This window comes from Babylonia areolata, chromosome 26, assembly GCF_041734735.1.
Source record: "Babylonia areolata isolate BAREFJ2019XMU chromosome 26, ASM4173473v1, whole genome shotgun sequence".
NCBI lineage: Eukaryota > Metazoa > Mollusca > Gastropoda > Neogastropoda > Buccinidae > Babylonia > Babylonia areolata.
This window is the reverse complement of record NC_134901.1, coordinates 29,092,618-29,119,856: the sequence shown is the minus strand read 5'-3', so window position 1 is coordinate 29,119,856 and position 27,239 is coordinate 29,092,618. Positions and strand designations below refer to the sequence as shown.

General features: G+C 44.0%; 2 protein-coding genes across 2 annotated transcripts in view; one reads left to right on the top strand and one right to left on the bottom strand.

The window, feature by feature from the left end:
• The window catches only part of LOC143300605 (ras-related protein Rab-25-like), a 22,703-nt gene extending 14,693 nt beyond the window's left edge, over positions 1-8,010 (bottom strand). The window contains exons 1-2 of the mRNA XM_076614385.1: positions 7,859-8,010; positions 3,624-3,777 (exon numbers count right to left, since the gene is read on the bottom strand). Of these exons, the coding sequence (XP_076470500.1) occupies positions 3,624-3,757 (134 nt within the window). The 5' untranslated portion in view covers positions 3,758-3,777; positions 7,859-8,010. The remainder of the gene's footprint in view (positions 1-3,623; positions 3,778-7,858) is intronic.
• A 10,162-nt stretch (positions 8,011-18,172) lies between these two features.
• Positions 18,173-23,700, top strand: LOC143300355 (pyruvate dehydrogenase [acetyl-transferring]-phosphatase 1, mitochondrial-like). Its single transcript, XM_076613964.1, has 2 exons — positions 18,173-18,778; positions 20,679-23,700. Exons 1-2 carry the CDS (start codon positions 18,509-18,511, stop codon positions 21,918-21,920), a joined length of 1,512 nt encoding a protein of 503 aa, XP_076470079.1. The 5' UTR covers positions 18,173-18,508; the 3' UTR covers positions 21,921-23,700.
• Positions 23,701-27,239: the final 3,539 nt, after the last annotated feature.

Here is a 27,239-nt window from a genome sequence, read left to right as displayed (position 1 = left end):
TTTACCTATCAGAGTGGATTTCAGCTTTTTTTAAAAATTGACAGAGGAAACGCTGCTGTTGCCATGGGTTCTTTTTCAGTGCGCAAAGTGCGTGTTGCACACGGGGCCTAGCTTTATCGTCTCAGTCACCCCAATGACTATACGCTCACTTTGATTTTCCAGTCAAACTTGGGAGAAAGAGCGAGAGCGGGATTCAAACCCAGACTCCCAGGCACGGCCTCTGTATGGCAGATGAGTGTCTTAACCATTCTGCCACCTTCCTCGTGCACTCAGGGCCTGACCAAGCGTGTTGGGCTATGCTGCTGGTCAGGCATCTGCCTAGCAGATGTGGTGTAGCGTGTATGGATTTTTCCGAACGCAGTGACGTCTCCTTGAGAAACTGAAACTGAAACTGAGATGCTCAGACTGAACGAAGCGTGCTGACCATGGAAAAAAAAAATCTTCTTGTGAAACTGTCGACCCTTGCCCTACTCCGGCTGTTACTCACACACGACGCCTGCTTGGTCTTGACTGTGTCAATGTTGCACAGGTAACTCATGTCCTGCTTTAGTCAGATCCTATGTGTCCCCCCCCCCCTCCCCAACTCTCTCTCTCTCTCTGCCTTCCCGTCTGTCTGTCTGTCTGTCTGTCCCCCCCCCCCTTTTCTCTCTCTCTGCCTTCCCGTCTGTCTGTCTGGCTGTCTGTCTGTCCCCCCCCCCCCTTTTCTCTCTCTCTGCCTTCCCGTCTGTCTGTCTGTCTGTCTGTCTGTCTGTCTGTCTGTCTGTCCCCCCCCCCCTTTCTCTCTCTCTGCCTTCCCGTCTGTCTGTCTGTCTGTCTGTCTGCCCCCCCCCCTTTTCTCTCTCTCTGCCTTCCCGTCTGTCTGTCTGTCTGTCTGTCTGTCGCCCCCCCCCTTTTCTCTCTCTCTGCCTTCCCGTCTGTCTGTCTGTCTGTCTGTCTGTCTGTCCCCCCCCCCCTTTTCTCTCTCTCTGCCTTCCCGTCTGTCTGTCTGTCTGTCTGTCTGTCTGTCTGTCTGTCCCCCCCCCCTTTTCTCTCTCTCTGCCTTCCCGTCTGTCTGTCTGTCTGTCTGCCCTGTCTGTCCCCCCCCCCCTTTTCTCTCTCTCTGCCTTCCCGTCTGTCTGGCTGTCTGTCTGTCTGTCCCCCCCTTTTTCTCTCTCTCTGCCTTCCCGTCTGTCTGTCTGTCTGTCTGTCCTCCCCCCCCCCTTTTCTCTCTCTGCCTTCCCGTCTGTCTGTCTGTCTGTCTCCCCCCCCCCTTTTCTCTCTCTCTGCCTTCCCGTCTGTCTGTCTGTCTGTCTGTCCCCCCCCCCTTTTCTCTCTCTCTGCCTTCCCGTCTGTCTGTCTGTCTGTCTGTCCCCCCCCCCTTTTTCTCTCTCTGTGCCTTCCCGTCTGTCTGTCTGTCTGTCTGTCTGTCTGTCCCCCCCCCTTTTTCTCTCTCTGTGCCTTCCCGTCTGTCTGTCTGTCTGTCTGTCTGTCCCCCCCCCTTTTTCTCTCTCTGTGCCTTCCCGTCTGTCTGTCTGTCTGTCTGTCCTCCCCCCCCCTTTTCTCTCTCTCTGCCTTCCCGTCTGTCTGTCTGTCTGATCTGTCTGTCCCCCCCCCCTTTTCTCTCTCTCTGCCTTCCCGTCTGTCTGTCTGTCTGTCTGTCCCCCCCCCCTTTTCTCTCTCTCTGCCTTCCCGTCTGTCTGTCTGTCTGTCTGTCTGTCCCCCCCCCCCCTTTTCTCTCTCTCTGCCTTCCCGTTGTCTGTCGTCTGTCTGTCTGTCTGTCCCTCCCCCCTTTTCTCTCTCTCTGCCTTCCCAGTCTGTCTGTCTGTCTGTCCCCCTCCCCTTTCTCTCTCTCTGCTCGTCTGTCTGTCTGTCTGTCCCCCCCCCCCTTTTCTCTCTCTCTGCCTTCCCGTCTGTCTGTCTGTCTGTCCTCCCCCCCCCTTGCTCTCTCTCTGCCTTCCCGTCTGTCTGTCTGTCTGTCTGTCTGTCCCCCCCCCCCCCCTTTTCTCTCTCTCTGCCTTCCCGTCTCTGTCTGTCTGTCTGTCTGTCTGTCCTCCCCCCCCTTTCTCTCTCTCTGCCTTCCCGTCTGTCTGTCTGTCTGTCCCCCCCCCCTTTACTTTCTCTCTGCCTTCCCGTCTGTCTGTCTGTCTGTCTGTGCCCCCCCCCCCCTTTCTCTCTCTCTGCCTTCCCGTCTGTCTGTCTGTCTGTCTGTCCCCCCCCCTTTCTCTCTCTCTGCCTTCCCGTCTGTCTGTCTGTCTGTCTGTCCCTCTCTCTCTGACACACAGGGTCGTGTAAAAGAGTGTATGAGTGAAGTAGGGTGTGTCTATGTGCCGGTCTGTGAATGCTTGTGAATCACGAAGTGGCAGCGTATCCGTCTTCACTGTGTGTTGTGAGAGTGTCACTAGGAGTACGTCACACGTTTGTGTGCTAGTGAACTGTGTATGTGTGTCGCACGTTATCACATGCACGTGCTGTATATGACTCAAGAGTCTGTGAGTGTGCTTGAGTTAGACAAAATGAATGATGTGAGGGACAGAGACACTGAGATACAAAGACAATCTCTCTCTCACTCTCTCTCCGGCAGTCACACACACACACACACACACACACACACACACACACACACACACACACACACACACACAGAGGAAATAGTGTGCAAGTGAGCGCGCACAAACATGTACCCAACGTTATGTCAAATCTCTCAATCGTTCTCTCTCGCAGACGTAAACACACACATATTCTCTCTCTCTCTCTCTCTCTCTCTCTCTCTCCTTTTTAGTGCAGAGAGAAAGCTGGCACAGCTGTTACAGAGGAGCAAAGTGATCATCAAATCTAAATAACATACAGCTTCCTCTCTAAACTTACGACTTTTTTTTTCTAAAATTTATCCATATGTCCACAAGACGATGGCTAATGGACACTATCTTTTGTTGTTTTTTTTAATTGGTCATTTGACTCTATCGTTATTCTAGATGATTCGATTCTATTGCTTTGTTTCCACCGCTCAAAATTTCCCTTGCTCATCATTAATTTCTTTTTCCTGCCGCATTTGTAAATCAAATATCATACTGTAGAGAATCGAGCACATTCTCATACAATATACTGACACAAGTGGTGTTATGACCGTGTCAGGTAAAGCGTCCGCCCTGGAAACGAGAGAACATGAGTGCACAGGATCGAATCCCACACTTAACAGTATTTTCTCCCCCTCCACTAGACCTTGAGTGGTGGTCTGGACGCTAGACATTCGCGGGATAAAACGCAAAAACTGAGGACCCGTGTGTAGCGGCGCTTATGCACATGTAAAAGAACCCACAATAACAGAACGGTCGTCCCACTAAGGCAAACGTCGGTAGGAAAAAAAAGACAAACACACACACACACACACACACACACACACACACACAGAGAAAGAGAGAGAGAGAGCTCTGGCAGACAGTATACTGCGCACAGCAGCATGGACTCCAACACATACATTGAGACGGGTAGACGGACAGCCAGAGACTGCCCCAACTGTAATGCACGGTATGGTCTCTCAATAGGCAGGCAGACATACAAGCAGGCAGACAGACAGACTGACAGACAGGGGAGATCAGGCAGGACAACAGACTCAAACAAGGCACTGGGACTGGGCTCACACTTACGGCGGCAAAGGAGATGAAGTGGCGTCCTCAACTTCCTGTTTCCGGTTGGTGGCCCCACCCTCCTCCTCCCCCTCCACCTCCCTGCCTCCTTTCACCTTCTTCTTCTTCCTTCCCAGCTTCAAGCGACGCAACATGGTGGCTGTGTCTCCACCACCTGATGAATCATAAACGCATATAAATGCTTATACGCACGTGCGCGCGCACGCTCGCACATACATACACACACACACCCTGGGGACACACACACACACACACACACACACACACACACACACACACACACACACACACACACACACTCACATACACCCCCCACTCCCCTCCACCCACACACACGCGAATTGGCATACTTCCTCCCCTTGACCACCCGGTTTCCACCCATCCCTCGCCCAATTACGCGCAAATGCACGTTTGTATTGCATCGTACTTTGTTTTACATTGGATTGAAAGTCTGTTCAAAAGGGATTTTCACATGCAACTGCAAAGAAGAAAACAAAATGAGGACCTGCTACACAACATAGCTTCAAAGGCAATGTGAATACTGGTATGGAGGAACAAGAGAGGAGCGAGAAAGAAATGGGGAGTGGGGAGAGAGGCCGAAGGACACACACACACACGCGCACACGCACACACACACACACACACACACACACACACACACACACACGCACACACACACACACACGCACACACACACGCACACACACACACACACACACGCACACGCACGCACACACACACACACACACACACACACACACACACACACACACCTGCTTGTTTCTTCTCTCTCTCTGTCTCTCTCTCTCTCCTATTTTTTCTTCTATTTTTTTTCTTTCTTTTTTTCCTTCTTTTTAATTTTTATTAATCTATTTTTATTGGGTTTTTTTTTAATTATTATTTTCATTGATGGCTTGATGTAAAAAAAAGTAATTGTTGCTTATTCAATTTACCATCATGAAATAAAATCTTGACTTGACTTGACTTGACACACACACACACCGTGCACACACAAACGCACACACTGATCACTGGATGTGTTATGTTCAGTAATTTGTATGTAAATTGTGATTTTTTGTGTGTTTTATTTTGTATACAGTGCACACACACACACACACACACACACACACACACACACACACACACACACACACACACACACACACACACACTCACACACACACACACACACACACACAGAGAGAGAGAGAGAGAGTTTATTTGGGGAAAAATAAGATACTGACGGACTGATCAGTTTTTGCCTATGTCCCAAAATTGCTGACTTGTCAACGACACTAAAGAAGAGGTTATTTTCAAATCAAGGGAGGTAAGACAGGAACGATGTGTGACATCACACAAGAACACTACTGGCAAAGAGTTATTCTATCTTTCTGGAATAAATCCGCCTTGTTATACACGAGGCTCCTGTGGGCACGCTGTAAACAGGCACTTAACAGCGGACTTTGCTGGGTTGTAACTCCGGAAAAGGATCTCCGTGACTCATTGCCGGCTGCCTAACCCGTCCTCTGTGAACGGAGTGAACAGCCAAATGAACTGGATTCTGCTTTTGTGTCGCATCCGTTAGTATCGAAGTAAGTTTGATAACAGATGAGGCTTTTTGTATAGAATACGTTTTTGAACGTTTCTTTCCTGGCGATAAGATATTTAGGCTGTTATCGCCGGTCGAACAGACAGACACATAGACACACACACACGCGCGCATCTGGGGACACACACTCTCTCTCTCTCTCTCTCTCTCTCTCTCTCTCTCTCTTACACACACACACACACACACACTCTCTCTCTCTCTCTCTTACACACACACACACACACACACAGAGTGACGATGCTTCACACACACACACACACACACACACACACACACACACACACACACACACACACACACACACACACACACACACACGGACGATATATGATGAAACAATTCATGAAACTGGGTGCTCATGTCATCCAACAATATCTGTAAGGGCAGGAAGGTAATTACAGTGTTGAAGCAGCCGTTGTATTTATTGAAAATTGAAACACTTTTTCCTGTGAAGCTAATGGAGAAATGGTGGGGGTGGGGGGATCATGATAAAAGCAGTGTAATAACCTCAATGTTACTGTTTTAAACAGCACAGATTAGTGCACGGAAAAAGAAGAAGAAGAAGAAAAAGGCTGCACCGGTAAGGAAAAAAGCCTAATCAAATATATGTTTCTATTCTGCATAGCCTACACAAAATGGGGTTGTAGTTTTGTAGTACAATGTGATATAGCGCACATCGGTAATATGCCAACAAGGACGGGTTTCACCAATCAAGAATCATGTATGCTACGTTGATCTCATTCTGTCAAATTCGCAAACACAATGTTTGAAATTCATCACTTGAGCAAATTTGGAGGTACTTGAACAGGCATAGCTATTTCGATTGTCAGAAGCGAGATGACACTGCCTATTTGTAACCCTAATCTGTACAAAGTGTTGGTATTACGAATTTCAGAAATTCATCAACGCAGAATCCATCCCGAGGCAATTTGATTCTGGAAAAGGTGCAATTTATCTGTCATGGAACGAATGGCTTTGTCATTTGTATTACACAAATGGGTTTCCATAGTTTCTTTTTCGACTTTAAGATTACACGTTTACGTATTTTCACTGTTCCGACATGATCCCTTGAGATCGACTGGGCAATGAACAACATGATAATCATGACACTGTAAGTACTGAGCAATGAACAACATGATAATCATGACAGTCTAAGTACTGGGCAATGAACAACATGATAATCATGACAGTGTAAGTACTGGACAATGAACAACATGATAATCATGACACTGTAAGCACTGGGCAATGAACAACATGATAATCATGACACTGTAAGTACTGGGCAATGAACAACATGATAATCATGACAGTGTAAGTACTGGGCAATGAACAACATGATGATCATGACAGTGTAAGTACTGGGCAATGAACAACATGATAATCATGACAGTGTAAGCACTGGGCAATGAACAACATGATGATCATGACAGTGTAAGTACTGGGCAATGAACAACATGATGATCATGACAGTGTAAGTACTGGGCAATGAACAACATGATGATCATGACACTGTAAGTACTGGGCAATGAACAACATGATAATCATGACAGTGTAAGTACTGGACAATGAACAACATGATGATCATGACAGTGTAAGTACTGGGCAATGAACAACATGATGATCATGACAGTGTAAGTACTGGGCAATGAACAACATGATAATCATGACACTGTAAGTACTGGACAATGAACAACATGATGATCATGACACTGTAAGTACTGGGCAATGAACAACATGATGATCATGACAGTGTAAGTACTGGACAATGAACAACATGATGATCATGACACTGTAAGTACTGGGCAATGAACAACATGATAATCATGACATTGTAAGTACTGGACAATGAACAACATGATGATCATGACAGTGTAAGTACTGGGCAATGAACAACATGATAATCATGACAGTGTAAGTACTGGACAATGAACAACATGATAATCATGACAGTGTAAGTACTGGACAATGAACAACATGATAATCATGACAGTGTAAGTACTGGGCAATGAACAACATGATAATCATGTCATTGTAAGTACTGGGCAATGAACAACATGATAATCATGACACTGTAAGTACTGGGCAATGAAGAACATGATAATCATGACAGTGTAAGTACTGGGCAATGAACAACATGATAATCATGACAGTGTAAGCACTGGGCAATGAACAACATGATAATCATGACATTGTAAGTACTGGGCAATGAAGAACATGATGATCATGACAGTGTAAGTACTGGACAATGAACAACATGATAATCATGACAGTGTAAGCACTGGGCAATGAACAACATGATAATCATGACAGTGTAAGCACTGGGCAATGAACAACATGATAATCATGACATTGTAAGTACTGGGCAATGAACAACATGATGATCATGACAGTGTAAGCTTCAGTTACTCTTCAAAATGAATGGGGGGAAACAAGCGAACATCCACGAACAAGAAAAAAACATAGACCAGAAAAATATCCTGTGTGTAAAAAAAACAACAACAGCAAACACATCAGTTAGTCAGTGTACGCAACATTCAAAAAACAAAGGTGGGGTTGAACACAAATTTGGACCGGAATTCACGATAAATAAAACGTTGCCACAGTTGGAATTCCGTCTATTACTTACCGATACGAAGATTTTCTTTGGGTCTACACTAAATCCATGTTCAGGGTGAATCACAGAAATGTTGATAGGAACAGCGGACATCCACAGGGTTTTGAACAAACGACTTGGTTCTCACAACACCCAGCTGAAGATCACACGTACTACATGACACTTCCTCGTTATAGTGATGATGTGAATGTGCACACACAGACTGCCAGCTAGAGCCAGAGTGGTGTATGGTGAATTGTTCGCCCCAAAAGGCCATTCGATCATGTTAGACTCGAACACCTAAACACTTGCAATTCACGGATGAATATGTGGATTTAAGGGGAATGCGGGGGGAGGAGGGGGGGGGCGGAGGTGGGGGGGGAGGGGGAGGGCTTAGGGAAATGGGTGAGAGGGGGAACAATCCTTCAGCCTTGGCTCCGCAACTGAGCCATTACTGTTGATAATAAGGCGGGTTGTTGCTGTTAAAGGGGATTATTGTTGTTAGTAGGTGGAATCAGGACTTATTGTTGTTAGTAGGGGGGTTATTGATGTTAGTCGGGGCTGTTTATTGTTGTTAGTAGGGGGTTATTGTTGTTAGTAGGGGTATTACTGTTGTAAGTAGAGGGGATTATTGTTGATAGTACTGTTGTTAGTAGGAGGGTTATTGTTGATAGTAGGGGGTTGAACAGGTGATGTCCTGGGGCATTACAGAACTGAACACCCCGTAAGTGACGGACACATTTCAGACTTTCATCCGATCTGGGCCTCATACCAGCCTGACACACACAGCCTGACACTGACAGTCTCATACCAGCCTGACACACACAGCCTGACACTGACAGTCTCATACCAGCCTGTACAGTCTCATACCAGCCTAACACTGACAGCCTCATACCAACCTGTACAGTATCATACCAGCCTAACACTGACAGCCTCATACCAGCCTGTACAGTATCATACCAGCCTAACACTGACAGCCTCATACTAGCCTGTACAGTCTCATACCAGCCTAACACTGACAGCCTCATACCAGCCTGTACAGTATCATACCAGCCTAACACTGACAGCCTCATACCAGCCTGTACAGCCTCATACCAGCCTGACACTGATAGCCTCATACCAGTCTGTACAGCCTCATACCAGCCTGACACTGACAGCCTCATACCAGCCTGACACTGACAGCCTGATACCAGCCTGTACAGCCTCATACCAGCCTGACACTGACAGCCTCATACCAGCCTGTACAGCCTCATACCAGCCTGACACTGACAGCCTCATACCAGCCTGTACAGCCTCATACCAGCCTGACACTGACAGCCTCATACCAGCCTGACACTGATAGCCTCATACCAGTCTGTACAGCCTCATACCAGCCTGACACTGACAGCCTCATACCAGCCTGTACAGCCTCATACCAGCCTGACACTGACAGTCTCATACCAGCCTGTACAGCCTCATACCAGCCTGTACAGCCTCATACCAGCCTGACACTGACAGCCTCATACCAGCCTGTACAGCCTCATACCAGCCTGACACTGACAGCCTCATACCAGCCTGTACAGCCTCCTACCAGCCTGACACTGATAGATGCCAGCGGACAGCGGGCACTGAGACAAGGGCAAGAGAGGTGAGGTGTCTGGAGAGGATCTTCTTCTACTTCAAGCTGAATAACTAGAGTCAGCATGTTTGTTTTGTTGTTGTTCTTGTTACTTTCACTCGAAGAGATTATGTTGTTTTTTCCCCTTGGTGATGACCAAAAAAAAAAAAAAAAAAAAGACACAAAACGATCGCAATAGCCGAATGGTTAAAGCGTTAGACTTTCAATTCAATCTGAGGGTCCCGGGTTCGAACCTGGTGACGGCGCCTGGTGGGTAAATGGTGGAGATTTTTCTGATCTCCCAGGTCAACGTATGTGCAGACCTGCTAGTGCCTGAACCCCCTTCTTGTGTATACGCAAGCAGAAGATCAAATACGCACGTTAAATATCCTGTAATCCATGCCAGCGTTCGGTGGATTATGGAAACAAGAACATATCCAGCATGCACCCCCCCCCCCCACACACACACACACATATACCCCTATCCCCCCGAAAACGGAGAATTGCTGCCTACATGGCGGAGTGAATAAACAAAACGGTCATACACGTAAAATGTTATATGTCTCTCTGAGTGTGTATAATTTTATGTGTGTGTGTGTTTGTGTGTGTGTGTGTGTGTGTGTGTGTGTGTGTGTGTGTGTGTGTGTGCCTGAAATCTGATTGAATGACACAGGAAATGAATGATGAGCGCCCAACGGCAGCCGTCAGTCGGCTCTACACAGGTAGGCAGCCTGTTGTGCAAATGACCCCGTGTTTGTAAAGCGATTAGAGCTTGGTCTCCGACCGAGGATAGGCGCTATATAAGTATCCATATCAGTCAAACAACAACAAAGCCGAACTTACGTTTTTCATAATCCATAAGCTGCTATGGAGGTGATTTCATCACGGTTGCCTGTCGTCCTAGCAAGCCATGGCCAATGTCAGCTCTGAATAAAGCCTGATCATGAATGCACAATAGTCGCCACTTCAATAGCAAAAACAAACAAACAAACAACAACAAAAACCACACACAAAAAAAGGAAGTAAATAAGTAGATAAATAATAAAGAAAAAAGTGTTGCGTAGGCATGGGTGGGGAGTGGAGGGACCGAAGGACTGGGAGGGGGTGGGAGGGGGAGGGGGGTCGGCGGGGGGGCTGGGGGGGGGGGCGTAGAGGTATCTAGCGGTTAGTCACTACTCCACGCCTGGCAGCCAGCAGGACGCTGTGGAGAGCCGGTTGTGCTGATGGAGTGAGGGGGTCATTATCATCATTGATAGTTTTTATAGCGTCTATCTTGGGATGACGTATCAGAGGTGTAGGGTTATAGTACGAAAACGATGCGGACAAATGGACATTTAATTTTAAAAATAAAATAAAATAAAATAAAAATCACAGTGCAGTGCACTTTAAGTACAAGAGTTTGATACCAACATTACATTTCATTTCATTTGCTGCTTTTGACTATTTCGTTATTTGTCGAAACCGCGTTAAAGGTTCATAACTGAAAAGTTTTTGCTGCAGTAAACTATCTTCACTGTTCCATAATATGTGCTGTACTATTTTCCCTTCTAACAATGAAAATCGTTGCTACAGCGCCTCATATGACAGTACCACCTTGTAGAAATACATGACAACACACGACAATATCCCCTTGTAGAAATACATGACAACACACGACAATATCCCCTTGTAGAAATACATGACAACACACGACAATATCCCCTTGTAGAAATACATGACAACACACGACAATACCCCCTTGTAGAAATACATGACAACACACGACAATATCCCCTTGTAGAAATACATGACAACACACGACAATATCCCCTTGTAGAAATACATGACAACACACGACAATATCACCTTGTAGAAATGCATGACAATACACGACAATATCCCCTTGTAGAAATGCATGACAACACACGACAATATCACCTTGTAGAAATGCATGACAACACACGACAATATCACCTTGTAGAAATGCAATACAACACACGACAATATCCCCTTGTAGAAATACATGACAATACACGACAATATCCCCTTGTAGAAATACATGACAACACACGACAATATCCCCTTGTAGAAATGCAATACAACACACGACAATATCCCCTTGTAGAAATACATGGCAACACACGACAATATCACCTTGTAGAAATGCAATACAACACACGACAATATCCCCTTGTAGAAATACATGACAACACACGACAATATCACCTTGTAGAAATGCAATACAACACACGACAATATCCCCTTGTAGAAATACATGACAACACACGACAATATCCCCTTGTAGAAATACATGACAACACACGACAATATCCCCTTGTAGAAATACATGACAACACACGACAATACCCCCTTGTAGAAATACACGACAACACACGACAATATCACCTTGTAGAAATGCAATACAACACACGACAATATCACCTTTGTAGAAATGCATGACAACACACGACAATATCATCTTGTAGAAATGCAATACAACACACGACAATATCCCCTTGTAGAAATACATGACAACACACGACAATATCCCCTTGTAGAAATACATGACAACACACGACAATATCCCCTTGTAGAAATGCAATACAACACACGACAATATCCCCTTGTAGAAATACATGACAACACACGACAATATCCCCTTGTAGAAATGCAATACAACACACGACAATATCCCCTTGTAGAAATGCAATACAACACACGACAATATCACCTTGTACAAAAGCCAGTGCTTTGTTACGATGCTTCGTGTGCCTGCAAGTGAAACAATTTCACTTTGGATGCCAATTTATCTATTTTAACACACACACACACACACACACACACACACACACACACACACACACACACACACACACACACACACACACAGAGCCAACAACCAGTATTAGCCATAGAAAAGAAGCCGGTTGCAGTATCTTCAAACAGACCATACATTTTGAAAAAAATATTGTTACAACAATTTTGCATCTTCGATATTTTCGTGAAAATAATGGAAATTCTTTTTTTTTTTCCTTGGGGAAATTAAATTCACAATTTACTAAACTGATCTTTTCTTTTGAGACTTGCATAACGCCATAGTTGTGTGAAGGGTGAAACACTTGACTTCAGTGGTGTTTGGTCACTCCCGTCTTTTCCTCTTCATAACGATGTTGTGTTGTATATTCCACAGACACGGGGCAGTGTTCTGTATGCACACTTGACAACACGTACACACATCAGTCGCTCTCTTTTGCATCTCTCTCCCGTTTTACAGTAGAGTGGTTACCTAGTGGTAATCATCAGTGAGTGGTAACACGTCGTCTAGAAAGCGAGAGAATCAGAGCGCACGGGATTCACCAGTCTTTTCTCCCCACCCCACTCCACCCCCCTCCACTGCACCAGGTATATCATAATTGGTGAGTCTGGACGCTAGTCATTCTGATGAGATGATAGACAGAGTGCAAAAAGAAAAGAAAAAAGAAGAAAAAAAGCCCACAGCAACAAATGGCAATATTCTGCAGAAAAAATCCTTGTTCATTGGAAAACAAATAGTTATACGATCTCAAACAGAAGAAACGAAAAGAACAAAAAAAAAGAAAAGTTAGCGCTGAAATGGGGAGAGCAGTTCGAATTTCACACACTAAAAAAACATGTTGTGACACAGAGAGCAATACAATATCATACAACTGATAAATATCCAAATCATCGAAAAGACATTCAATAACCAAGCATCTTCTTCTTCTTCTTCTTCTTCTTCTTCTTCTTCTTCTTCTTCTTCTTCTTCTTCTCCTCCTCCTCCTCCTTCTTCTTCTTCTTCTTCTCTCTCTCTCTCTCTCTCTCTCTCTCTCTCTCTCTCTCTCTCTCTCTCTCTCTCTCTCTCTCTCTCTTCTTCAAAACATTCGTGCTATGAGCAGAAGGATAAAAATGTAAATTTAGAATGTCAGAAATAATGTTATTTTGCTGTTGGCTGTTGTGATTTTTTTTTTTTTTAATTTCGCTTCACCGTAACTATGGTTTGATGTTCCCTTGCTCATGGTGAAAGACATCGTATTGTGATAACATTACTTTAGTGTTATTTGTCATTTGACAGCTTTAGTCCATCTCGTTGCTTTACGTATTGTCCAATGTATAACATTGTATGTCAACGCCTCAAAATGCAGGGTGCGCGTGACGAACTTTTGTTTTGACCCTTACTGACCCGAGTCCTTTTGTATTGTGGCCCAAGGCCGATGTACATTAAAACAGTTCTGAGTTCTTCTTCAAAACAGTTCTGGAAACTCGCCAAGGAGGTCACGTTTTCACAACGGTTTTAATTCTTTTGTTTGGTTGTCTGTCAGCGGGGTATCGCAAAATGTGTGAACGTGTTTTCCTGAAAGTTTGTGCCGGGAAATGTCGATAATGAACCAAGGACCAATCGATAAGGTGTTGGAGGTGATATGAATAGGTATCCAGACCGAAAGATTTTTAGAGTTACTTCTCTAATTGTAGAGTTGTATAATTATAATGATAATGATAATGATGATAATGATGATGATGATGATGACTGATAATGATGACGATAATAATAATAATAATAATAGCAATGATAATGATGATGATGATGATAATTATTATTATCATAATTATAATAATGATGATGATGGCTGCTGCTGCTGCTGATGATGATAATAATAATGATATAATACAATACTGATAATAATAGTAATGAATAAATAGAAAAATAGATGAATAAAAAATATATGAATATACAGGTTATATGAATAGATAAAATTATAATGTAAAAATTAAATATAGAAAGACTACTGACCCATATGCAGTTAATTTGATATATCGAGAGAAAAAAGCAACAACAACAACAACAACAAACAACAAACAAACAAACAGACAAACACAAATGAATGACCCAAGTTGTGGAATCAGAGGGGTAAACAAGAAAGACCGGGGTCCAAGAATTACTTAGCAAAACAAATGTTCACCATCAGGAGAAAGGGAAAAGTTTCAGATCTTGTCGGATATGTTTTCAAAAATTAACTGACGAGTCTAATCATATTACTATTTGACACAAAGGAAGCGACAACTGTTATGTCATCACGTCGACTGACTTTTATACGCTCGCACTCTCTCTCTCTCTCTCTCTCTCTCTCTCTCTCTCTCTCTCTCTCTCTCTCTCTCTTGATATGATGTGTGTACTGTTCAAACCTTGGAGACGAACGACTGGGGGGATGGGGGGGGGGGGGGGATGCACAATACCCGCCTGCCACATGGACATTTTAAGCAAACGACCGTTTATCCCTTAGTAGTTTAGTTTACTTTGATTATGTTTTTCCGGTCTGCTCCATTTTATTTGTTTTGCACCATTTTTGTTCTGATTTGTACCTACTATGTCACTAGAGCTTTACAGCTAATGACATTGAACATTTCAGTGCTCAGTGTTCAGTTCTCTCTCTCTCTCTCTCTCTCTCTCTCTCTCTCTCTCTCTCTCTCTCTCTCTCTCTCTTGTGCTTTCTTGTCCTGGACTGAATGATATTAGAGAGCAGTTTATACCAGATATGTATACAAAAGACCCGTGTTAATTTAAATTGATTGCAGTGTTGTCATCAACGAACGAAAGCATAAAAAAAGCAGTTGGCTGTCTATCTCGACAAATCATTTAAAAGACGATATGCATATGTAACATAAACATTTGAATACGTTGTTGTTGTGTTCATGCACACCCCCTTCTGAGGGGCCATGGCCTTATGTATATACCATCTCAATCTCAGTCTCAATCTCTCTCTCTCTATATATATATATATCTCTGCCCCCCCCCCCCCTCTCTCTCTCTCTCTCTCTCTCATGCACTCGTCTCTCTCTCTGTACCATCTCTGCTCTCTTTCTCTCTCCTCTCCATCACTGTCACAGTTGATTTGTGCACAAATACGACAGGACTCTGGGTCCCACCCGTCACCTGTTATGATTTTTTAGGAAAAAGAAAAATGAATGGACCCCGGAATTGCTGTTGCTCCTGAAAACAGCCTTATCAAGGAGTAATGGCTTCTCCACGTCAGACAGACACAGGTTCTCTTCAGGCAGACGGCGGGAAGGAAGATAACCAAATGCAAGGAGGGATGACTGTATCATGTCAACACAAACAGAAACAAGCAAAACAAAGAAGACAATGAACTGTCCCACCCACAACGTGTCCATGATAGAAGGCCACAAAGAAAACATGAAAAAAAGGGGGAAAAAAGGAAAAAGAAAAAAAAGCACATTGTTTTTGTCATTGCTTCCATCATTCATCAAAGTGTGTGTGTGTGTGTGTGTGTGTGTGTGTGTGTGTGTGTGGATGGGTGGGCGGGTGTGGGTGTGGGTGTGTGTGAATGTGGGTGTGGGTTGGAGGGTGGGTTGGAGTGTGCGCGCGCGCACCTTCTCGGGTACATACTTGTGCCATCAATTGTATATTGGACAATTCCGAATCAGTAGTCCTTGCTCATTCTCAAGGTACGGGCTTGCTTGTGCGCACCGTCACACACACACACACACACACACACACACACACACACACACACACACACACACACACACACACACGCACGCACGCACGCACGCACGCACGCACGATTCACACGTACATACTCACCCTCCATCCCTCCTTCACACACCAGCTCCCACAACATACACACACGTATGCACGCACACACATCTCCACAGTTTTGCCACTGCTGTCAACCTCTGTGATGCCATGAACATAACCAGCAGGTAGTTCAGTCTCCTGTATTTGGGAAGACCCAGTAAGTGAGGACCGTGTTCCATTTTGAAGAAATCTGAGAACTGTTGGTTTGAACGAAGATGATGTCAATGATCATTCAGTATTCGTTTAGTTAGTCATGGCTCGTGCACTGCCTTTTTTTTTTGGGGGGGGGGGGGGGGGGCGGGGGGGGGGGGGGGCGGGGTTGATTGCTATGGATACTCAGTTACACAGCGCCTATCCTCGGTCGGAGACCGAGCTCTAAACGCTTTGCAAACACGGGGTCATTTCCACAACAGGCTGCCTACCTGGGTAGAGCCGACTGACGGCTGCCGTGTCATCCAATCAGATTCCAAGCACACACATACTCACTCAGACACACATATAACATTTTACGCGTATGACCGTTTTGTTTATTTACCCCGCCATGTAGGCAGCCATACTCCGTTTTCCCGGGGATGTGCATGCTGGGTATGTTCTTGTTTCCGTAACCCACCGAAGGCTGACATGGATTATATTATCTTTAACGTGCGTATTTGATCTTCTACGTGTGTATACACACGATTGGGATTCAGGCACTAGCAGGTCTGCTCATATGTTGACTTGGGAGATGGGAAAAATCTCCACCCTTTTCCCACCAGGCGCCGTCACCGAGGTTCGAACCCAGGACCCTCAGATTGAAAGTCCAACGCTTTAACCATTCGGCTATTGTGCCCGTCGGATTAGACTCACGGCTATTCCCTTGGTGTCGTGCTTTCTTTGGGACGATCGATGTTGTGATGGCCATGTAGACCGCTCATCGTACCAGCAAGTCTGTCTGCACTCACTCATTTCCCTCGACCCCTGCATGTTGATGGCAGCATATCCATTTAACAAGGCGTTTGTATTTGGATGTTGCGCATTGCTTCATGCCACTATGGGCTCCTTCGCAATCCTCCTCAGTGCTCCTCCTCCTCCTCCTTCTTCTTCCTTAGCTCAGTTGGGCTGGGTTCTGACGACCGTGTGGAGTCCAGCTGTGTCAAGTTGTCTTCTTTCTAAGAGAGGCTCCCATTGCAGCGTACTGAGCATCACTGATGTACTGGTCACACAGCCTGGTGTCCCATCGCTGTCAGTAGGTATTGAAGACGTAGCAGGCTGCCCCGTGCTGCACCTTCTCAACTTGAGCGCAGTGACGTCTTTTTAACAGGTCGGGTCCCAGACGATGGATACCAGCCGCGGCCGTGTACTCTAAGTCCGGTCTGACCACGGTCTTGTACACGGTCTCTGTTTGGCAAGGACGGGTTAACAAGCTCAGAAAGATATGAGGGTGTGGTATCACAATTCAGGTACTGAAAGCATAGACGTGACAGGCAACTTTATATTCAATTCTGGCTTGAACAGGCAACGAATGAAGCCGTGTCCGCAGGAGCCTGAGCAGTAGCACTCAGTCTCTCTCCTCGACTTTTTAAGGACGACTGGGTCGACTCGAGCTGCACTATACTAACGACAGTTCTAGGACTGATAAGAGAAGAAGCAAGCCTGGTCACAAACCATTAGTTACCGTAACATTAATGATAACAACAACATCAAAGATAATAATAGATAAATAAATAAAAACACCATAATTGTCATTATCATAAAGAGAAGGGGGTGAGGGAGGGGGGGGGGAAGAAAGGAGATTTTTTTAATCCATTATATATCTTTGTATGAGGTTTGTTTATTTATCTGTGTTCCCCAAGAAGGTTTGTTTATCGAAGTTACTTATCCGAGTCATAGTTTTGTGGACCAGGTGTTTTTGTTTATCTATTTATCTTTGTTACTTTTCGCACAGCCGATCACACAGGCTCATGCCAGGGCTGAAGGTGGGGAGTGATCAAATTTGGGAGTTGGATGTGAGAGGGAAGGGAGAGGAGTGTCAGATACGAGTGCCAACCGTCCACTGACCTAAAACTGGAGTGGATTCTATTTTTAGATCAGTGCAGCCGACCGACCAAAACAGAGGTGTGTAACCGACAAGTCCATTTAAAGGGAAGTAACAATGAGATTTTAGTATGTAATAAGCAGAGTGACGCTGCAGCTGCCCTGCGGAGTGTGGGAAAACCTTTCGAAATCGGCGTATTTTTCGGGGGATGAACCTCTGCAACATTAGCGCATATCTATACGAAAGAACATTTATCAGTTGCTGTATTGCCACCACATTTTGCAAGTATTAATTTCGTCTGAAATTCTAGTTTTGGAAGACTGGCGAGACGTGACCTTCGAGAGGTTGGGCCGCTCATTGGAATCACGCATGTAAAACGTGCAGCATTGAATCTGGAAAAACACGAGTCTGACATGATCTCAAACTATGTAATTTCTGGACTGTGAAGCTCAGAGACACGACAGATCATTGAGCTTTGAAATGTATCGTTTCGCATGCGCAAACACGCTCAGCCGAAAGTACACCGAAGTCCTGAAAGAATGGTGGAGAGAAGTTTCGACGTCTGCTGCAGCATGGAATCAGAGTGGGGTGAACTTGTTTCGCTTCAAGCTACGAAATGCCCGAACGCCGGATGCTGTTCAGTCTCCGCGGCTGACTCCCCAAATGGTTAATTCCATTCTCCGAATGAATGAGGAAAGTGTAGATGTTGTCAATGGCCCGGTCAAGGCATACGTAAAGAACCAACTTCAGGTCAGTGCCATGTTGGAGTGAAAAAAACAAAGCAAAAAAACGTGATATATATGTTTTTCAGTGTCATTCTTTCCAATTCTTTCTCAAGTCAGTCATAGGCCTATGGACCCATCAACACATGTACATATTTAATGTATTACACAATTGGAAATGAATATAAATAATGTAATATGGTCATAGTCTTTTTTTTTCTTTTTTTTTTTCAAAGGTAAGAATGATCAACAACTGTAAAAAGTCTATAACTGTAGAGATTTTGCATGTACACAAGTATACATGCATGCACAAGCACATATATGCATACTAGGACATTAATATAGATGATTTTATTAAACATGCATGCAGTATGAGTATGCTTCTGTCTTATTTAATACTAATAGTAATAGTAACATGTATGCACTACGTGGAAAGTGAACAGATAATAAATGGGCAATATCCGGAATTGTTCCACACAAAACAAAATGAGCAGTGTTCACAACAAGGCGCAGGCGCAGACTTTCACTCTGCTTGTCATACAGGGAAATAGAGGGGAACAAATGTGGATATACTATATACAGCCACACAAACAAAAAATGGAAAAATGATTATGCATATGCTTACAGGTGCACACATAAAAATATGTAAGTATTCCAGTGCTCATGATATTAAAAACACTGGCTATATCCACATTTCTTCCCCTCCAGTCCTCTGTATGACAAGCGGAATGAGCATCCACACAGTGTTGTGAACACAACTCACTCGGTCGAGGGGAAAAATTGTGGATATTGCCAACACACTGATATGTGCTATGTGTTCTCATGTGATATGTACCAATAGTTTTTACACAGTGTACATACGCACGCACGCGCGCGCACGCACACACACATACACACACACACACACGTCAGTGTATCCTAATCTTGATAACACACTACCCAGAAAGCACCACATGCATGAGGTTTATGGCAGTGGACTGGAAAGTGACCTTTGGAAAGGAAGAAAATGTTATTTTGACATGATATATAATTTATAAATCAAATATTGGGTGAATCAGAATGAATGTAAGGAAAGGAAAGGACCTCCTGGCGAGTCTGTAGCTCTTTTCAACCTTTTCAGCATTTTCATCAGGGCGAGATAATGCGGCTCTAAAGGGAAGGGATATTTGTGGGGGTTTTCTTTCTTGGTGTATGTACCTTGACAGCTTGAGGCGTGAGAACTTTGAGGAGTAGGGGCGAGGAGTTGCATGCGTGTATTTTGCTTGCACATGTTGGTTTAAATCAAATCAGTTCTGTTGATAGTTTCATTTTGGTTAGAGTCTTGAGACAGAAGCTTGTTGCAGAATTTTGTAGAAAATAAAACTAAAAGAGAATCTATATCTTAAACCCCTCCTCAGTACCCCTTCAGCCTCACCAACCTATGCCCTCTTCCCCCTCTAACTGAACTGATGCGTGCATGTGTGTGTTTGTGTGTGAGAATGAGAATGTGAAGGAAATGAGTTATAAAAACAAAAGCTGTCTAATCACTCTGTCCTGTTTAGTGCCACAGTTCTCTGTGATATCTATATGACATAAGTGTGTGTGTTTATATATGTTGCTTTGCAACAACTTCAGTGTTTAGTACCTTTGAATTTTGATTTTTACTAATCTGAAAAGTCTACAATGTAGAGAGGTTGAAGGTCTAATTGAAAGATTGTATAGATAGATGTAGATCCCCTTCCCATTCGCCACCTAAAACCATAAAACTGAAAATAGTCCAGGAAGCATATTAACACTAATAACAGAAAAGTTACAGATTTTATTTTGAAACATGAAATCTGTTATTGTGTTAAGCCCGAATGGTAGTACAGAGCATGTACACACCAAACAGGCAGCTGAAACACCCCCAGCTCTGCCCCTGCCCACAGTGTGGCTGGTTTCTGTTGCAGGCCAACAAGCCTATTGAGGACCGAAATGGGCAGGGCAGCATGGTGCATGGGACAGCCTCCATGTTCGGTGTGTTTGATGGCCACGCAGGATGCGCCTGTGCGCAGGCGGTCCGTGACCGTCTGTTCAGTTACATTGCTGTGGCCATGGCAGACCACAGCGTGCTGAAGGAAATCAGAGACGGCACCATGGACCCCACCACGGACCTGATACACTGGGATGGGGATAACGACCGCCTGGTTCAGTCTGACCTGGCGGCACTGCACAAGAAGAGCTTGGTGACGTTTGCCACTGAGTGCATGGCCATTGACAGTCATGACGTGACGGTCAAGGAGAGTCTAGTCAACGGGTTTCTGCGGCTGGACAGGGACATCACCAATGAGGCTTCGCCCAGCAACCTGCACCGGCCCAGCATGGACATGTCCTGCTACTTCGACACGCTGGCAATCGCCTTTTCTGGGGCAGTGGGATGTGTGGCCTATGTGGACGGTACAGACCTGTTTGTTGCCAACGTTGGTGACACCCAGGCGGTTTTGGGCGTCCTTAGCGACAACCGTTGGGAGGCAGTCAGCCTTTCCAACACTCACAACGCAGACAATCCAGGAGAGGTGGAACGTATCACCCGCTTTCACCCAAATGAATCCTCAAACATCATCAAGAACCGCCGCCTGTTCGGAGAGCTGGTGCCTTTGCGCTCTTTTGGGGACGTCCGCTACAAGTGGGTCAAGTCAGACCTCCTGCACCTGCTGAATACCAAGCAGATCCCCAACCACCTGCTGAGCATCTACGGGGAGAGCCTGGTGCCCCCCAAGTACCGCACCCCTCCCTACCTGGACGCTGAGCCAGAGGTGATGCACCACCACCTGACGCCAAAAGACAAGTTCCTGGTGCTGGCGTCGGATGGATTATGGGACTGCCTGAGCCCGGAGAAAGTGGTGCAGCTGGTGGCGGGCCACATGGATGGACAGCAGGTGCTGGTCAACTACACCCCTTCCGAGGGCGCCACTCTCAAGGCCGTCAACACCATTCTCACTCAGCGCCGGAACAGCCTGAAAAACAGAGCCCTTGACTCCAATGCCGCCACACACCTGCTGCGAAGTGCCTTGGGTCCTGACCACGGCCAGATCTCGGCTCAGCTGACTTTGCCCGAGACGATTGTTCGCTTCTACAGGGATGACATCACCATTGTGATCATCTATTTCGACTCTGACTACATCAAGGACAGGGCTACGTTTCTGCGATAGTTGAAGAACTGTATGTATGGAAATGAAGCCAGTTTAGAATACATACACTTGTGATCTGATGTTGTTGCATATTAGCGGTAATTGTAGGTGACTGTATTTTCTCAGAAACTTGTAAGAGTGAAGACAGCAAGGTGGCAATGCTCACTTCCCTGGACATACCTGTTCCAGTGACCCCTTGTAAAGGTCGCTCAAACTTGCATGACCGCCTGCTCAGGTCATGATTAGAGTAAGAATCCAGTGGTTTGTTTCAGAAGTTTAGTTGTGGGTTTTGTGTGTGTGTGGGTTTGTTTGGTTTTTTGGTGGGTTTTTTTTTTGGTTTTGTTTCGGGTTTTTTTTGACTGAGAAAGATTTGTGTGTATACTTTGTTGTAGATGAGTAATGTGATTCCCGTTTTGCAAAAAGAGTATCAATCATTTGTAAATGAAAAGTGTGGTGGTGTTGTACAAAATCCCCAGTGTTTGTTGTTTGACCCCTCTTATTTTGCAGACCCATTTGTTTTGTGAACAAAGATACTCTGGAGAAGTATGAGAAACATAGCTCTCAACAGTCCGATGAAGTGTGGTGGGTTTGGTTCTTTAAGGTTAATTTCATTGTTGAAATGTTGGCCTTGCCAACAATTATATATGTATGAAGCATGAACCTGACTTATTTGTTTGAACAGATGCTTGTGTGTGTGTGTGTGTGTGTGTGTGTGTGTGTGTGTGATGCATCCAGAAAATGATGTTTGAAAACTAGATTTTGAAATAATTTCAGGCCTGGCCTATTGTGGGCATGATCATGTATAGTATTTTGATCATTGTTGAGTTCAGTTTAAAAACCATTTATTAATCCACATGGAAATTAGTTTGTCATTGAATGAGTGGCATGAAATTACAAATACATTGATGGGCACTAACTAATTTTAGTAGTAACCAGCCACAAATAGAAAACTTTTTTTTTTGGGGGGGGGGATTCTGCATTCACCAGTATTTGTGATGAGACTCTGAAGCTATGCATAATATTTACTGCTTTGTTTGCTTTGAAAAGGAGACAGCCTGAGCAAGTTGCTGTTGCTGATGTTCAAAGATATGCTTTAACATCACAAAGGATTCTGCCTATTCTGAGTATTCGTAAGACAAACATGCACAAAACATTTCTACACAAATTCAAGTGAACTGTAAACACTTTGGACTGAATACTTTAAAACATTTGTACAGTGTACAGTATTTTCCATGCAGCGTAATTGAAATTATTGTCAGTCGTTGAGTGAACAGTGTAACTGTAAGTAATGCATGTCAGTTACACAAGATTCTGCAGAGCTTTTGGTGTGATGCATATCACTGTTCATTGTGTTACAGCATGTGTGGATGTGTGTGTTCAGATCCATCATTTTGTTACTTTTTATTCCTTCCTCAGGAAAAATGGTGTGCATGAATCATACAGTGAATATGGAGAGGAAAAAACAAAACGAAACAAAACAAAAACTAAAAACAAAAAAAGTGCATACACTAAATTCATTCACTATCAGTGGCTTTGAAATATGTCGAGATAAACACACTCATGCCTGCACAACATTGATTGTCCACAGCCATGGAGGCGTGTGTGAAATATCAACGTGGATGTCCATGATACACAAAGTGAGTGATCCACCTGACACTTCAAACAGCATGATCTGACTGCTGTTGTCAGCACTTTTCCAGGCTGCTCAGTTTGGCTGGGGAGAGAGTTGGCACCTGTCCAAATCTTCTGTCAGCTTAGAAGCATGTTATGGTATTTTAGTTGGTTTTTGTTTTGGTTTTTGTTGTTTTTTTGGGGGGAAGAGGTAGGAGTGGGGGGGGGGGGCGTATTTTAAGCACAGTATGATTTGTGGGAACTGTGTCATGGAAAGGAATGTGTAAACAATTGACTGCAGAGTGAGGCATGGAGAGCTGGTTGTCAAGCCTCGGGTGCAAGCCGTTATCAGTGACACTGCTCAGCCACCTCAGAACAATCACCTTCACACTTTTGTTTGTACATGTACAGCAAACCTTGACACATTTGTGAAATGAAAAGTTTAATCTCATTGAAGACGCTTTGTGATACTCATTGTCAGATAGTGTGACAGTATTCCTGATTTCACATAAACATGTGCTACATTATAATACTCATCTGAGTCGTAACAGTCAAGTGTTACTGTGACTGTTTATGTCCTCAGCAATTTTTCAAGACGTCTTCAGGGTAGTGGAGTAACAAGAGTGTTGACTGTTTCTTCAACAAAGTACAGATTGTGTGAATAGTACAAAGAATGAGGAGCCCTTATTGAAAAGGGTTAAAGGTCCCATAGCCTTTTACGGCCATCAGGGCAGTGAATTCCTATCCAGTGTGTCTTGGGCTTGGCTTTAGGAGGCCAATCCTCTCCTTCCACTGTTTAAATTAGCCTTCCACAGCCAAAGTCAGGTACTCATTCGATAGCCTTGAGATGGTCTTAGTGGTTGGCGAGGCTCTAAGTACCATGATTTGATTTGATTTAGGTACTCACTCACACCTGGAGTGGAGTGAGGAAAATTGGAGTAAAAGTGTCTTTCCTGGAGTCACAACACAATGCGGAAATGGGGCCTCGAACCCTGATCACTGGTGAACAGCAAATGGGAAGTCCAATGCCTGACTGACCCTGCCATGGTGCCTCCTGTTTGAAAGCATTGGCCAAACTGTGGAGCTCTGTGTGAGGGCAGCAAGCTGCTTAATCATGGCCTACAGCATATGGAGATGACAGTAAAGCAGTATGTTTGCTCCATGGGATGGTGGGGGTCTTTCAGTATAAATAGCATTCCCACCTCCTGGAAATTCTGTGCTAGAAATTTCCTCTTTTTTATTGCTCTCAATATTTCTGCCTTTCTTCTGCCTTCACTGTTTTCTTTTTCTGTCTATGCAGTCCATTCTTTCTTTTTTTGAGGAAGCCTTGACACGTTTTTTTCTCCCTCTTTTCCACAGTTAATGATGTACTGTCTGTGCTGTTTTGCTATGGCAACTAGGAAGTGAAATTGTAAATACTGGGATAGGCACTAGCTGTCCATTATGCTTTATTTGCCTATATGGCATTTGTGTCTTTTTTGTTTGGGTCTGAAGTTTGTGGGTTTTTTTACGTCTTTTTTTTTTTTTTTGTAATCTGAGGGTGACAAATTACACGGAAGGGTTGACATCCTCAGCACAGCCTTGTCTTATTTGTCCCAAGGAGCTAAATGGTCAAGATGTTGTGTCATGAATTGTATTTTGTGAGTTTGTCTTGGTGTTTTTGTTTTATTATTTTTTGTTTTGTTTTTGATGCGACAGTTTTATGTTGATGTGGTTGAGCTTTTGTATGGTTGGGCAGTCCTGATATTGCCCTATGCGGTCGGCTTGACTATAAGCAACAATAAACAATGAAGCAGTATGTCATTACCCTGGTTGTGAAGAGCTGTGGTTTAGGGTTTCTGGATGGACAGGCCATGCCAACAGTGACAACGGGGATGCTGGGGTCTCTTTCAGCATAGATAATAAAGTGATCTGGTTCTGACTGCAGACTTTATTGTGGTGAAATCGTTTGCCATTTGTGTGTGTGGCGATGTGCTTGTTGGTGTGTGCGAGAGGGCATGTTGCAGGGATGCATTTTCTAGAGGCTATCATAGGGGAATGGGTGGGTGGTTTCAAATGTCCAACTGCGCGAGTGTATTATGGCATCTGTTAGTGTGTGTGTGTGTGAGTGTGTGTGTGTAAGGCGGGGGCCTTTTCATATTGTATTTGTTGTCTCTTTCTTTCTTATTTTCTGCCTTGCTGGTCCATTCACCTACATTTTTTTTTCAGAAAATCTTGAATATTTTGGGGTAATTTTTTTGGACTTGATAATTTATCATTATCATGATACTGTGTTATATTCTTTTTTGAACCAAGGATGTGTGAGTTGCATGTTGGCTTTTTTTGTTGTTGTTGTTTTGTGTTTTTTTGTTTTTTGTTGTTGTTTTTTTTGTTTTGTTTTGTTTTGTTTTGTACAGAAATTGAAGAGACATGCTCTAGTTCATTTGTATGAATGTACGATACTTGTGCCTAATTTTCTTTTCCAGGCATCCTTCTTCTAGATTTTTTTTTCTTTTTCTGGGTCTACAGGATCTGTATTTACAGTTTTCAGTCCTGATGTTGTCAGCTAAGTTTATAATTATGATTTATTAAGAAGAAAAAAAAAAGAATTCAGGAATGAATGATAAACTATGATTTAGAGTCAGAAAGGAATCATGGAGGTTTAACATTCAAGTCTGTGAACTCCAGCTCCAGAGAGAGTTTGGATGGAGGGCATGGAAGGCAAGAAAAAAGCATAAGTATGTGGTATGCAAGAAAGAGCTTCCCATAATTGTATGCCTTGAGCCTACCTGTAAATGATACGCTGTGTTGCCATGCAGAGGTGTGAATAATGTGGGGCAAAGTGTGTAATATATCTGTACAGATAGTAAGGTGCAACTTTATATGGTTTATCCTGTTAATGTTTACATATTATTGGGAATTCCAATATTTTCAGAAAAAAAGAATTGAAAAAAAAAAAGATGCACACAGCTATGACAACTATTTTGGGGTCGCCTTTTTTCCTTTCTATTTTTCTGCCACATCATCTGAACCATTTTCAGTGGCATTACTCACACGCCACTCATTCTGAGTCCCCCATGCACAGCCACACCCGAGTTTGTCTGTCAAGGTCCCACTGTTGGCAGTCCAGGGATTACCACTCTTTGCAACACAGCTTGGAATAGAAACAAGCGAAGAGATTAACAGACTAGCAACATGTCGGGCAGTATCACTTTAGTCTGTTTTCCTTTCTAGGCATCACCAGGTGTCGGGACATTCAATTTTTCATGCGAGCTCATTCTCTTTGTTGAGCTCATTCACACTTTTGGTCTTGAGGGTTGATTTCATGAAATGACGTGAATAGTTCATTGCAAACTGGAGGATAGTTGTGTGCACACAGCTTTGGTTGTGTGTGTGTGTGTGTTTAAATATCAGTTTTGCTAGCTAATTTCTAAAATAATGGTGTTGATGGCATTAGATAATAACTGAGTTTGTGTTTCATTACTGAATAATTTTGTCTGGAGGGTTTTGAATTAACGTTGAAAAAGAAAACCCCAAATCCACTCTCTGTATCAACAAGGTGTTTCATGTTTTGTAGCCTGGATTTTTCATTATCTACCTATTGCATGTGCCCAGAGCTTCCATGTAATCATTGGTATGGTGGGATTTTCCTAGGCCAGTATTCAACCTCATTTACACAAACATTGGAATTAAATATTTCATTCCTTCATTAATCCAGCATTATCTACAACAGAAAAATATTATCTTGAG